Below are 15,634 nucleotides of genomic sequence, written 5' to 3' on the forward strand. Positions count from 1 at the left end.
AGGGGAGTCAAGGGGTTAGGTTTGGTTCATACCCAAGTGGAACCAGACATCAACCAGATTTTCAAGTATGGTATCAGGTCCGGACCTGGGTCTAATTGGGTACACTATAAAAAAACTATACCCTAACCAGATAAGAAGTACATGAACTAAATCGGAACCATACCCAGTAAAACAATATTTTTTATCATTTTTACATTGAAACATTACAGGTCTTAATCGAAACTCAGGTCGGAGGCAGGTCTGGTATAAAATTTTACAAACTATATCCCATTCCATGTATTAATCAGACCTTCGAGTCCAGACCTGAGTCTTAATCGAGTCTTGTTATTTATCACCATAACCGGGCCCTATAGAGTTTGGTTCGGGTCGAGTCCGGGTAAATCAGACCCATTGACACCCCTAATTCTAGTGAGCCTATGCCTCAAAACCCGCACGGTGTCCCAAATAGCACTTGTCTATCGTTTTGTTCCAAACAAAACTTTTCCCTTCATCCTTCTTTTTTAAATTGCAACCGAATCAATAAGAAAGGATAAACCCTTTACCTGTTTTACCAAACTAAACCCTCTCCTCCAACGGAAGGCAAACGGACAAAGCCTTTCGCCTTAACCAAAATCAAAATGACTAATTTACCCTGAAAACAGTTACCCGTTCTTACACGAGGAGTCGGGACGGACGAAATGAGCGCCTTTCATTTTTAAACATTAAAGACGCTTGTAAAATTGACGGTCCTTTAGGGCATGTTTGATGGTTTGTCCAAGGTTGGACGAAATGAACAAAAAGAACCAAACAGGGCATTGGTTCTGTTCGTTCTAAGTTCAACGTTTGTTTGAACCATACTAGGATTATGTGTTTTAGGTGTCCGTTGTTTGATGATGATGGCCACCACCTCTCTCCATTGATCGACTACCAATGAAAATCACCCCAAAACGGGCCATTCTTTTTTCTTTTCTTTTCCTGCTTAAATGATGTCTGAAAGATGTGTGATAGAAATAAATAGTTTTTAGATAGCAGACACAACTTCAATAAATCAGTCAAGGAATTTCTCAAAATGAGAGATCTAAGGTGAGAAAAATCGATCCAATTCATGTAGGTTTGAGGACGATTTTTTCAGCCACCACAAACAATCAAATACCCCATTGGATTTTCAAGTTGTCGGTGCTGAAGAACCCACAGAAAAAATCAGTTTTTTGGAAAAGTTAAGATTCCCCAAATGAATTTTAAACCAGGGTTTCTAGCCGAAGGAATATACCTCTTTTCTTATAAGGAAAACCCAAGAAAATCTCGGTTGAACAAATCTTAAACGGTGTTCGTCTCCGGCACAATGAGATTCACGGACTCGCCGGTGGTGGAGCTGAGGGTGGGCAGCGGTGCCGACCACATAGAGCAGGACAATGGCCCTCCCGACACCTCTCCTAACTCATCTCAGACACCACCACCCCTCTGTCCTAACCGCCGAGATCTCACCGTCCTCGCTTCCCCCTCCGTCGGCCATCGCTGCACTGGAGAGACACCACCCGGCAGAGCCCTTGCACACACACACAGAGAGAGAGAGAGAGAGGCATTGACGGGCGTGGTGCACCCGTCGATGCATTTTTTTTTTGTCCCTACGGTTCCTGTTCTTTTTATAACAGGGAGGAGGTGGATCAAAAATTACATACAGTTATGGATGCGGTAGACGCAGAGAACGCCGTCGGCAGCGTCCAACGTTTGTCCAATTATGCTGTTCTTAACAGGATTTTCGTCCGAATCCAGCTGGCAACAGCGCATCAAACATGCCCTTAGCCCCCATCTGTACAGGGAGACGGGATACGAAGGTATTTTGGTCATTTACGATCGAGGGCTCTCAAACGGAGTCCCACCAACCATTTCTGCTCCCCATCACCAAACCGGCAGCGCAAGAGATTCCGCCTCAACCGAAAACAATTAAAAATAACGGGAAAAGATTTTCAAATTAAAAAAATATAATAACGTATCCTTCCCTCTTTGGTCTTATTTCAAGAAGAATAAAGAAAGAGAAAGCTCGGGTTGCATCATTATTCATTTGGTATTATATAACCGGCAGTTGAGAAAAATAAAAAATATCAAAAGTTGCTGCCTGCATAAAGCAAGCTACCCCGAAGCTCCTCCCCAGAAAGGAAAAGATATAATTTATTATTTAGAAAAGATAATAAAAAAATGCAGAAAGAAATCGACCCCCCTCTCTCTCTCTTCTCTCTCTCACCCTCACAGATGGGGAACGCAAAGAATTGCTGTATTAAATTCATGGATATTTACCATTTATGATAATAAAAAAAGTAAGAGTTATTACTGCCTAGAATTTTTTTCCTTTTTTAGGTTTTTTTTTCTTCTGTTCGTCTCTGCGTCGGACTGCATACATACCCTTCAAAAACGGATACTAAGGGGAAAGGAAAAAGATGGTAAGAAAGGAAATCTGAAAAAGAAATAACGAAAAAAGAAGATCGCGATTTGGGACTAGTTTTTGTTTTTATTTTGTCGGAATACATTTTCTTTCTTACTTGGGTTCGATTACGGTTTCTCTCGGAGAACCGAGGCTAATCCGGCGACGATCTTGCCCTCCTTGCGTGAACTCTTCGGCTTGATGGCCGGCGGAGTCCACTCCGTCACCACCACCTTCATCTGACCGCCGCCGGTGGCGTCCTTTCCCTCGCCGCGGTTGCTGCTAAAGCGCAACTCGAACTCGGCGGAAAAGCTGGCCGTGGAAAAGCCGGAGGGTTTCACGGCGATGACGGAGAGGTCGGGTCCGGCGGTGGCGGGCTTCTTCTCCTCTTCGCCGTCGCTCGGCTTCGTCCTCTCGTAGGGGGAGAGCCATTTGGCGCGCATGTACTCGGGCTTTCGCCAGGGTGGGAAGTGGAGCCCCTTCCTCTTCAGCGACTGCTTCGCGGCCTCGGAGACGATGGTGACGATCTGCTGGAGCCGGTCGGCTTTCCCGACGAAGATGGACGGCAGGGACTGGAGCACCGCCCGGTAGTGGCTCGTCGACCGTGCGATCTCGAACTCCGACCTGAAATCGACGTCGACGATCAGCCGTTCCGGCCCTCCTTCCGCCGTCGTCACGATCACGTCGATGTATTCGTATTCCCCTTCAAAAAAAAAAAAAAAGAACTCAATATAAATAGAGTATAGAAACTACCCTTCAAATTTGGGAATAAAGATGAGAAAGGAAACCAAGAAGAACATGAAAACCCAAGAAACGATTGGGGAGTATACCGGCGGGGTGGGAGGGGGATTGCACCCATTTGGATTTACAGACGGAGGCGTCGTAGCCCAGAGCGAGGAGGCCATCCATGACGAACGAACTCAACGAGACGTTCCTTCTGCAACTCTTGCCCCTCGACTCCACTATCCTCGCCGTATCGGCCAGAAGGTTCCTCTCCGATACGCTCGAACAAGGCACCAAACTCTAAATAAAAGATAGAAAAAATCCGAAAATTAAATAATGAAAAGAGGGAAATTAGAAAACAATTAGGAAAGAAAGGAAGAATACAATGTATCTAGACACAAAATCGCCCCCCTTTTCTCAAAATATTTATCATTTTTTCGAAAAAAATGTATTTTTTTCATTACCTTGAGGATCTCAGAGGCCTCGCCGGAGAAGAGAGACGACTCCCCGGCGTCCTGATCATCGTCGGAGCTGTCGCTGCCGTTGCCGTTGAAGCAGTTGCAGCGGGAGCGCCCGCACTTCGTCTGCTTGTCGCTCTCCTCAATGAAGTTCTGGACCATCTTGGCGAGGCAGACGGAGCTGGGCTCGGTGTCGCTTCCGCCGTTGCTCTCCCCGGTTTTCTCCGACGAGGAGTTCCTCAGGACGCTCGGGAATTGCCGCTCGAGCATCCGCTTGAGCCGAGACTTCGCCGCCGGCTTGGCCGGGACAGCATCGCTCTTGATCGGCTTCTGGGCGCCGGAATCCATGATCGGTTGGATCTTCATCGGGATCGGCCTTCTCAGAATAGCCTAGGCCTCCATTTTTCTTCGGCCACGAAAACGTCGAACGAAAGCAAAGGAGGGAACAAGTTGCCCGAGACTTCCAGGAGAAGAAAGAGATGAAGGACGCGAGAAGAAAACCCAACGAAGAGACTTCCAGAGCAAGAACACGAAGAAGGAAACCGCGAAATCCTGTAGAAATTCTAGTGAGGTGAAGGAAAAACTCGATCTCAAGCGAGAAAAATTCGATTTTTCATGGTCTTTGGAGAGCAAGGAAAGGGAAGAAAGCTCAGAACGTGGGAGAAACTCAAGAACCGCCGATTACTAACAAAAGAAATCACAAAAATGCAAAAAAAAAAAAAACCGGAAATTTTCACGAAATCCAGGAGATGAAAGCGACGATCTGAATCTCTTACAAGCGGAAGACTTCGAAAATTGCGCGGACAAGGAAGGCGATAAACCGACAGATTTTAAAAGTGCGATAAGTTTTCCCTCTGAGGACTCATTAAAGTTCCCCGTAAAATCCTCGATCCGCGCGATCAAAGATCACGAAAAGAAGATGAAAAATGCCGATCGCAGAGGCGGTTTCTTTCTCTTCCCCTCCTTAATCCTCCTCTCTTTCCAGAGCATTCAAAATCCCCAACTCTTTCTGAACCACTAATACTCCGGCCAAAAAAGATCAAAGAACGCGAAGCAACTCAACGGAAAAAGAAAGTGAAGAAACAAAGAAACAAATGAGAAAAGAACACTCGCATCAAAGACTCAAATGGAATCAGAACGCGTGATCATCACTCCCTCTGATAGTTTTCCCCCAGCTCAGAGACTCTCTCTCTCTCTGATGAACCCTCCGCATTGATTGAAGAAAGGCAGAATGCCGATCCCTACGCCCTTCCACTGCTCTCAGGGCACACGGCCCCACCGGAGAACGAAAAAACACGCCTGAAATCCATTTCGCAAGAGGTTTTCCGCCAGTTTCTTCGGCAAAAAACCCCGGCCTCAGCTTTATCCTTATGTACTCGTCGGAATTTTTTTTTTCCGGTAGATTGGGAGTTCCTCTCTTCGTCGTCCTATTCGCCGTCCAACGCCCTGGCAGAGATGCCTCGCTCTTATAATGAACCCTGTGGGTTGATGACGTGGAATGTAGTCCTACGTGTCTTCCCAGAATACGATAATGATATCCTACGTGACCCTACTTGATCAAGACACGTGGTTAAGACCTAGAAGACGCGTAGGGTGGGCCATCCTTTATTTAGAATTACAAAATAACCCTCAGTGTTGTTCGTATTGTCGAACACGCCCTTTTCTCTTTCGAGTACGACCCTCGTTGGCGTATTCTGTCATTGCCTTACAAATTACAACAGGCGACGAATGCACCCGGTGCCTTATGCCAAGCTGATTGACGAAAAAACCCTTCTATTTGAAACACAATGACATGACAGCCCGTCAAGTATTTTGGTGGGTAAAGAATAGAAGTGTCAACGGGTCGGGTTTGGTTCCGACTCAGGTGATACCAGTCTTGGACTCAGTTTTCAGGTACAGTATCACGTCCAGACTCGGGTCTAATTTGATCCATTATAAAAAAATCATATCGGAACCCGATAAGAACTACATGAACCAGACTCGAACCATACCCAGTAAAATTTTATTTTTTATCATTTTTACAATAAAAATTTGTAAGTCTTAATCACAAGTCAGGTGGAGTCTGGGTCTGGTATAAAATTTCACAAACCATAAGCATATCCATGTATTAATCGGACCATCAGGTTCGGACTTGAGGTTGGGTCCGGGTAAAGCAGGCCCGTTGACACCCTAGTTAAGAAGTGTATTTTCACGAATAAAGTGTAATCAAGATCCTTTGTCGTCCATCTCCTGGGGGGGTGAGGTAAATATGAAAGATATAGGGATATTTTGGTCACAATGGCACAAAAAAAATTAAACGGGGGAATAATTTGGTACAGTGAATAATGTCATCCACGAAATATTTACATCAAGGTAGGAGTTTTTGGGATATTGAATTTGTGGTAGACGGCCGGCGCGATTGTCCGAGCACGTACTGCTAGCGGTTCGTGCTCCTGACATGGCGTACACACGTGTATGGCATGAACGGACGACACGTACACCCTCATCGCCCTCACCTAACCGCAAAGAGGCATATCATTATCCGCTTTGTCCATTTTACCAAATTACCGTTAACTCTTTCTTTAAATAACAATGTGCCACTCAACAGTTTTGAGAACAACTTTTAGGATAAGAATGCCCTCGGTCTATCCTATTAATGGACAGGATTGTTCTCTGACCACCTTGATCACTGAAGATCCCGTGAAGGCGTGAACCGTTCTTCTGGATTACGAATTTGCCCTTCTTAGGAAGAAACCACCGTACATAGTGGTGTCAACGGGTCGGGTTTACCCGGACTCGACTCGGACCAAACCCTATAGGCTCCGGGTATGGTGATAAATAATAAGACCCGATTAAGGCTCGGGTCTGGACCTGAAAGTCCGACTAATACATGGATCCGGGTATAGTTTGTGAAATTTTGGTCAAAGAAAAAAATAGTAGAAACACAAGCAAAGTTGGGCACATTCATTTAGCTTGCTCTGACCAAACACTCAGACTGTTTTATGGAGAGGCTTTAAAATAACGCATGGTTGTGGAAAAAAAAAAAGCAGATAAAGAAAGACTAACCAGACTGAGAAAACAAATGGAATTCAATGATGTGAACAAGGCCTTGAAAGCTTGATTAACATTTTTTTTATTTCTTTTTTGGACAGAGAAAGCTGTGGTTAGGCAGACCCCTACCAGTTATACAACCATATACCATTGGGTTTTGAAACTGCAACGTTTCCAACACAAAGTGACATGCACTAACTGCTCCAGCCAGACAAGCGAGCCCCCGTTGATAGCTTGATTAACATGTTGAGATTAGAAGGCCAACTAACAAAGTACACTATGTCGATAATGTTTTCAATTTCTATTTGATTCAAACCCATTGTCTTTGGATAAATAAATGAAGTGTGTTGCCCACAAAGACTCTGCTCAGCCTCACCTGGTGTGGCGCTACAAATGAATGTCACCAAGTTGAAGGGATATCACCAGTTCAAAACCCATGGTGCACGTCCCTTAGCAATCTGGGTATATTCTCTGGTGGGTGAGGAGAACATGGGATGCTCACGAGTGAGGTGGTTTTCTCAAATAATTATTATTTTTTTATCATTGATTGTTTGATTGCATAAACTAATTCAAAATCTTTTGTATCTATTGTTTCATTTATTTTCATTCTTGCATTTCTAACTTTTAAAATTAATTATAAAATAACACAATTATCAACACACTTAATGGTAAAATAACACAATTATCATTCTTGCAAGGAGATTTTGGGGAGATATTCTTTGCAGCTTTACAAGTGGCAGTAATCTAACGTGGAGGCTTAATTTTCAGGCGCAATTACTTGGTCACCGAATCATCTTTTCCTTGCAGAATGCCATCACTGTAATCCATTAGTAGACTTGGGACTCAATGGGAATTTTTGGCTGTCTGAGAAAGTCACAACACATGTTAGTGAAGTATCTTGCTTTGTTGGATAAATGCGTTTTCACACGCTACGATAATTATGAAAAAAAAAATTGCAATGTCTTTTTTTTTTCTAAAAATAAAAAGATAAAAAAATGCAATGTCGACATTATGGCAGCGTTGATTTAAGGCCCTGATGGGGTTTAAGTAGGGGTGGCAAAACCTGACACGATCCGCCAACCCACCTCTTAGGCTGGTTCGGGTTTGGAAAAAATGAACCCATTTAATAAACGGGTTGGGTTCGTGTTAAGGGTATGCCAACCCACCAACCCGGCTGACCCGTTTAATAAACGGGTTAGGCAGGTGGGTCAACCCGCCAACTCGCCAACCTGACCTGCGAACCTAAGAACCCGTTTACCCGACCCAACCCATTTATTAAATGGGTTGGTGGGTTGTGTCAGTTTACCCGTTTAATAAACAGGTTGGGTTCGGGTTGAGGTATGCTGACCCGCCAACCCGTCGGGTCGACCCGCCAACCGGACACGATTGCCACCTCTAGGTTTAAGGGCAATCTTACGATGTCATTTTCAAAGGTTTTATTCCTTTTAAATTCGAATTTCGAACAATGAATGTTTGTAATTGCGAGAGGTGATCAAGTGGGATTGGCTGAAGTCACAAAATCACATGTTTGTGAGGGGGAAAACATTCGATACACTCTATAGCACTGTACTCTCTAGCTAAAACACATAGGTGTTAGTTTTGTTGACGTCACTGATGCATTCAATATGGTCCGTTTATTAGGGAATGAATTTATTATTGAATGGTTTCCGCGTGAAAATATGTTTCTAAATCATGGGCTATTAATTTTGAAGCTCTCATAAAAAAGTTGATTATACAATGCCATTGGATGATTTAAAACATGATTTTTTACCAAACAAGTCATATAAATTATAGTCATCCCTTAAATAAAGGATTGGGGACGGGGCGGGGCGGGGCGGGGATTGGGATGGGGACGGGGAGGGGAAAATCGTAAGTCCATCCCTGCCTCCATCCCCGCACGAGGATAGATTTTAACCTTCATCCCCGCCTCGATCCCCATTTCATACCGTTCATCCCCGGTCCAAACGGGGCGAGGCGGGGCGGAGCCGCGTTGTCCCCCGGTCGACTGCCATCCCTACTGTCAATAGGTTGTGTTTGTGCCTGACCAGTTCCAGAGTTTACCCAAACCTACCCAAATAACAAGTCGGGTTCGGGTACACAAATTGGATTATGTCAGATCAATAAAATGAACCCCAAACCCGGCCCATATAATCTAAAGTGCATTTAAAACATATATTTTCACTAAAAAAACATTTTAAATACTTGGGTGGGCTCTGTCGGCCGTTGGATACCCAGACAAAATCATATTCCAAACTGGTCCTACATGTTCCTCAGCTTGGGTTTGGGTCTGCCTGAACATTAGTTGGGCTGGAATTTTTCATGCCCGAACCTATTCGAGTTCAGGCCAAATACAAAGAGAGAGAGAGAGAGAGAGAGATGAATATTATGGCTGTTAAAATAACACAACTCCCTGTTTATAATAATTATTGACCTCAGCGAGAAAATCAGCATACCTGATATGCTCTTCAATTTTGTAATCTTCTTTAGGGGTGTCAAACTGGTTGGGTTTACCGGGCCCGAACCAAACCCGGGTCCAGGTATGGTGATAAATAAAAAGGCCCGATTAAGACCTGGGTTCGGACCTGAAGGTCTGATTAACATATGGACCCAGGTATAGTTTGTAAAATTTATACCAGACCCGGACCCGACCTGACCCCGGTTCCGATTAAGATTCACAATTTTTTAATGTAAAAGTGATAAAAAAACATGGTTTTACCAGGTATGGACCGGGTCTTATTCATGTAGTTCTTATCGGGTCCGCCTATGGTTTTTCTTATAATGGACACGATTAGACATGGGTCTGAACCTGATACCATACCCAAAAATTGGGTCCAAGTGTGGTTCTACCTGGGTCAGAACCAAACCCTACATGTTGACACCCCTAGTCTTGTTACAATGTCCATTTCACAATATATGAATATCTAGTTGTTTGTAACAGTGTTGTCAGTTTCCGGGCCGTATATGTATCGTATCGCAAGAGAATGGATACGATACTGACCTGAATCGGCTATTTTTTATTAAATATAAATAATAATTTAAAAATAATTTTTAAATTATTATTTTAATAGCTTTAACATGTGTCACGTTCTCTGATTGACAAGTAATAATATTATTTATCCAACTAGTTGTTTCTCTATTCATCTGATTAACACGTACAAGGGCGTCGTTCAATCAATGTACTATCCTATTTGCAGTAGTAAAAAAACCACCCTCAATGCTTCGTCATATTGCCTATCCCTATTGCAGGGTCGTCAATGCATTGTATTGCAACCACAGGCCCACACGGTAAGAGTAAGACCGTACCTGTACCGACATGGACCTTTTGGACAAACTTACCAGGCTCTGCCATTAAGTGTCTATGACCTACCCAAACTTGGACACAATAGTGTTAGACTGACCCAAGACTTTAACTAGTCCTAAACCCTAATTTTACTGGACAATTGTCCTTACAATACAGAAAGGAAAAGCTTGTATAAAGCCAAAGGCTATCAATGAGTTGAATCTTGTTCAGTCTGAGATGGATCTGATCACCGTTTGAGCAGTCTAGATACAACTAGATGGGGCCAAACCCAATAGACTGGTCCTTGTATAGGCTTGATATTTTGCTGTGTATGTGTATGTGGGTGCACACGTGCATGCATGTGTGTGTGCGTGTGAGCTCACTCTCCTGCTTTCTCTAACCCAATGTGGATTTGGAGCAGAGAGGAAAAATTAGCCCAAAGACAAAATGCAAGCACTATGAAAGGGGGGAGGTTAAGGTACCATTTTCACACCTCTTTTGACCAAGAATAGGCACCCAATCCTATCCCTACCACAGTAAGACTAGTCCAAGGATTAATACCCCAAGGAATGTTAAAAGCTTTATATATCACCCACAAGAGCTAGCTCCGCTCATTTGGTAGGGGCAACTCATAAATAACACCAAATTGACGGGACGTCTCAAGTTCAAACTCACTGATGGCCCACCTTGCTGCAAGGTCAGAGTTGGGTGTACTCTCAAGTGAGCAAGGGGGACTTCAAGGGTCTTATCAACTAGAGGCAAGCAAGTGGGCAGACGGTGATGGGTTTTCCCTTATCCAAAAAAAAAAACTTTTATATTTCAATTTCAAATATAAGCTGCATTGGTTGATAGTATTGATTGTGAAGGTGAAACCCTACTTTAATAAAGGAAAGCAACACAAAAAGAAAGCAAGGCTATGTTAAAATGTTGGTTGTTGATTCAGGGTTGGGACTGTCATCATTTATAATGTGATACTTTGTTGAAAAACCCTAACCAACTCCATTTCATGGGAGATCATATGGTGGTTAACGTAGCTCTCTGTCAAACCCTAGAAAAAAAATTACAAGCAAATACTTCCAAATCTGTGAAGACCTTCCCCTTGAGGTCAAGCACAACGACTGCACTTGATCCTCTTGTTGGCTAGCTACCACACATCACATAAGGAAGTAAATTATTCATTTGTTATAATTTATCCTTTATATCTTGCACACACAGGTTCTCTCACCTACCTGCTCTTTTGCTAAGGCCCATGGAGGGAAAATGGCAACATGAATTATGGCCTATGATAACATACTTTACCAAAATCTTACTTTTGAACTTAGGGTGTGTTTGATTGCCTCAGATCTCAGATCCAAGGTAATTTGAAGTCCTAGGATCTCAGATACACTGGTCTCCAGGCCGACCTGTTTGCACGCGTGCTAGTGATCGACGTACGTTGGAGGATTTTGAGGATCTCAGTTCTTCGGATCTAAGAACTTCTGTTCGAAAACTAAACCAAACACTACAATTAGATGTATCTCAACCAAGAGGTCCTAGAAATGGAATTCCATGGTAACCAAGAACAAAGCTGAAGGCCTGTTTGGATGAAAGGGGGAAACTATGTACTCACAATTCAATGTATATAATTGTGTGGATGATGCAAGTAAGAAAATATTTCGTTGGTTTCGGAATGACATGAGGAAAAGGGTGTTCTTATCTCACGAAAATCTCTTTGACCAAGATTCATTTTTCTAATGACTTGGGAAAAATAAATCCGAATTTTGGATTAAGAAGCATCTACTCTTTTTTGTATGAAATTAATCACCATATCTTTTGAGAGAGAAAATAATCCCCATATCACTTTTCAAATTGCTTGGGAATCTCAAGTACCATAGCTAGTCATCGATAAAAGGATTTTTCTTTCTCACTTTAAATGAACATGAATTCTCTAGTAAAATTGTTGTCCACATGCTTTATTTCACACTATTAAAAGCTATAAATATATTCACAAATTAAAGGAAGTTATATTTTTTTTTTTGCTAAAATTAAAGGCATGCTACTGAAAAAAAAAATAAACCAAATGGATACTTTTTATACCATCTGAATTTGAAAAAGAAAATCATTGAGAAGATTGACATATGAGTAAGTCTAGTCCAAATTTCACACATCTAAATCAAAAGAAGGAAGAAATAGAGAATCATAGAGGGACCAGTCATCTAAATATTAAAATATTTTACTTAAAATAAAAAAATTAAGAAAAGCAGTTGATGTGTCACGTCCCGGTTGCTTACTGGTAACAATTTTTTCTAAGACAACAGCAAGGGAAAAACAAATTCAAATTTATTTATTGCACCCTTTAACGTGTCATGCATTTTTAAAAAATAAGTCCAACTTTTCATATTCCCCCACTTGCGTCATTTATATATTGCATGATATCTTTCTTATAAACCTCCCTTAACCTGTAGGTCCCTTAAAAGGGACACCAAGAGTTGATTCTGGAGGCAGACAGGGCCATGTGAGAGGTGGGTCCCAACCAAGAAATAAAACATACAACCATTTTTATGCTGAGAAATGCAAATCATCTCCAAAATATTCACGTCATTTTCATTTTATACAATATAGATGATAAACCATTAGGCTAAAATGAATTGTGGGGTGTAGATATTCTCCAAAATATGTAGGTTGTTTTTATTTATTTATTTTAGATTTTACTTAAGAAACTGCCCCAGGGGTAGAGGTCTAGCCCTTTGTTACAGCCTGCCGTACTTATAGTCTCTGTCCATGTTGAAGTAAAACTCCAAGGGCTTACCCCTTGACCCCAAAGAATCATCAAGGGGTAACGCCCATGGGATTTGAACCTAGACACGGTGTTACAAAAATCATGAGCAAGAAACAATTGAAGAAAACAAAACACAACAAGAACACACATATTTACGTAAAAAAACCTTTCATCAAATTTAAAAGAAAATAAAAAACTACGGCCGCCTAGAGGAAAAAAACTTTATTGCTCTTTCTCGACAGATAAAAAAGATAAAGAAAAAAAAAATTTATACAAGGCAAGAGCGACCGCCCTAAACCTAAATAAATCGGGTCTTATTCATAAGACACTGAGTCTCAAAGATAAGCCAAAAAATAAATTTATGGGGGCGCTGCCCTATTAAGACCCCCACCACAGGCAGCCCTCCTGGACCCGCACTGGGTGAAGCCCTCAAACCCTTCTTATTGAAGGGCAAAAACTTTGAATCATGCTCCACAACTCATCAGACAGCCGTTAAACGGTACGTCAAATCTCTTGAATCTAGTATTTTATGTTTTTTTAATATGAAAAACAAATAGGTATATGGCATTTCCTTTTTTGCATTAGATGATGTTGATGATCAATAATAACAATAATAATAATAAGTATCTTTTAAAATAATAATAATAATGGGTCTCTGATCTTATCTAACTTTGTAAGGAGGATAGTTAGGGTTTTCTTTTTTAAAGTCAATACATCAAGTCACAAGTCAATTTTGTCAGTTTAACGAACACATCATTCGATTGGGAGGCCCACCCTTTTTTTGTTCACTTTTTTCTTAGAAAGTTGTTATTGCGATATAAAACAAGGGCCAATCTTTTACTATTGTCATCTATTATATTTTGTCCTTTGTACAGAAGGAGGGACCCAAATCTTTACTCTTGTTGATATTATAAAATTTTTTTATGGATAATATTTCTTTTTCATAATGAAGAGAAACCACCATAACAGTTTAGATGTCCAGTTGTGGTAATGTTACTAAAATCGGTCTAAATGGCTGGTTCAGACTGAATCGGCCGATTCAGATGAATTTTTTAAATATTTTTTTAACGGGGTTAAAAAAGTTTTAATATATTTTATTTTCAAATAACACGTGTCATCTGATGGACAAAAGTTATGATTCACAAACAATTCCACTCAATCCTATTCTTAGTTCTTTTTAAAAAACCGATTCACCTACTGAACCGATTTTAATATCATTGAGTTGTGGGGACGAGAGGTGCCACATTGTCTCCCACCCTGTTTCAATGTTTGTGGTGTAAAAATCGGTGAGTAGGGCTGTCCACTAGTGGTCTTACCCAATGTTATCAGTATCGGTGTGTATCGGTCGATACACATCGCATGGGCAGAATTTTGATACGTTGCAGGCCTGAATCGGCTATTTTGTAATAAATGTAAAAGAATACCGAAAAAGACTTTTTAATATTATTTTAAATTTATTTTAATAGTTTTAACATGTGTCACGTTATGATTGATACATAATAGTTTTTATTATTTTTATTCTGATACGGAATCGGTATTTGGCCGATACAGCTGAATCGGCGGCCCAACGAATTCAGGGCCGATACTGACAACATTGGTCTTATCACAAAAGATGCACTTCAGATATCGAATCTTAGACATCATTCAACTTAAATGCCTTAAGCCAACCCACCTAGCCAGGTGTAGAAAGCCTTTGTTAGCTGATAAAAAATAATTGAATTTTATAATTAGCCATATTAATTTTTTCCTTGCCTTCTTAACACAAGTGAGTTACGTGGCCTCCTTAAAATGCTCCATGTTGAGTAGCAAGCATCATGTTGTCCAACTAGAGAACTGTTTGTTTTAAGGGAATTGTCATTTCTCAACAACATTGTCATATTAAAAACTCAACAAGACTTCCTTTAAAAAAATAAAAAGTAAACTCAACAAGACACATTGGTCTTGAATACAATACTTTGCTTGAGTTTGAACATCACCAATTAGGTTAAGAAGCTGCCTTTATAAAGAGAAAACCCAACCCCCCAATGATTATTCCATGCTTAAAGGGCACCAACAGCACTATTAAATAAGGAAAATTGGGAAAGGAAGACCCTTGTATTGAAGGGTAGGCTAAGGGATGGTATCCAAATGCTCCCTTGAAAAACACAATTACTAGCTTTTAGTTCATGTGGTCCTCTGCATTTATTCCAAGCTGAGAAAGTAGTACTTGCTACCAAGGAATAATGCTAAACTTGACCAGCATCTGCTTCATTATTCAAATCTTTGATTAAATTAAGTTAGCAATATCAGTTCATTATGAATAGTTTCACATGTGATGGTGTTCAATGTGGAGCTTTTTTTTATTGGCAAGCTGGGGTTAGGCAGACCCCCACCAGATATACAATGTATTATTGGGTTTTGAACTCTCTCATCTCATGGATGAACGGCATCAAAGAAACCTCCAACGATAATAACATCAGAGGTGCCTATGACCTCATTCGATCTAAAAAATTTAAGGGTGCTTCTGAATTAACAAAGCAGTTACCAAAGGAGAAAAAAAAAATAAGAAAAAGGTAATCATTGGATGAACAAATAATATTAACCATTGAAATTTGGGTCTGATATCTGATTGAATCCAAATCCTTTTACTTAGATTGGGGAAACAATGTAACATCCAATAAATGATCGGAGGGTGCACTACAAGAAAACAGGTTTTTACTGGCGCGCTGCTTGACGCCAGAAAAGGTAAGGTTTCATTGGCGCAGATTTATGTTGCGTCAGCGAAAGAGATTTACTGACACTATTCTACATTGTATGGTTTCACTCGCGCAACGACCCAGCTCGGCTCCTATATATATTATAACTTAGCATATGATATAGAATATATATTTTATATATAATATAATAGGACCGATTGGGCCCAGCGGGCAGGCCATAGGCCAGGGTTTTCCCAAGCCGAGCCGAACCCGGCTTTTGGCACGGTCTGGGCCGTTCCACCCCTAGCGATA

At 41.2% G+C, this 15,634-nt stretch overlaps 1 protein-coding gene across 1 annotated transcript; it reads right to left on the reverse strand.

The window, feature by feature from the left end:
* Positions 1–2,235: 2,235 nt before the first annotated feature.
* On the reverse strand, positions 2,236–5,085 carry LOC149829223 (uncharacterized). The gene is made up of 3 exons (XM_090017984.1): positions 3,586–5,085; positions 3,229–3,421; positions 2,236–3,101 (listed from the first exon to the last, which is right to left on the reverse strand). Exons 1-3 carry the CDS (start codon positions 3,943–3,945, stop codon positions 2,527–2,529), a joined length of 1,128 nt encoding a protein of 375 aa, XP_089874110.1. The 5' UTR covers positions 3,946–5,085; the 3' UTR covers positions 2,236–2,526.
* Between the last annotated feature and the right edge of the window lie 10,549 nt (positions 5,086–15,634).

The sequence above is a fragment of the Nuphar pumila genome, chromosome 9 (genome assembly GCF_984573655.1).
Source record: "Nuphar pumila chromosome 9, dmNupPumi1.hap1.1, whole genome shotgun sequence".
Taxonomy (NCBI): domain Eukaryota; kingdom Viridiplantae; phylum Streptophyta; class Magnoliopsida; order Nymphaeales; family Nymphaeaceae; genus Nuphar; species Nuphar pumila.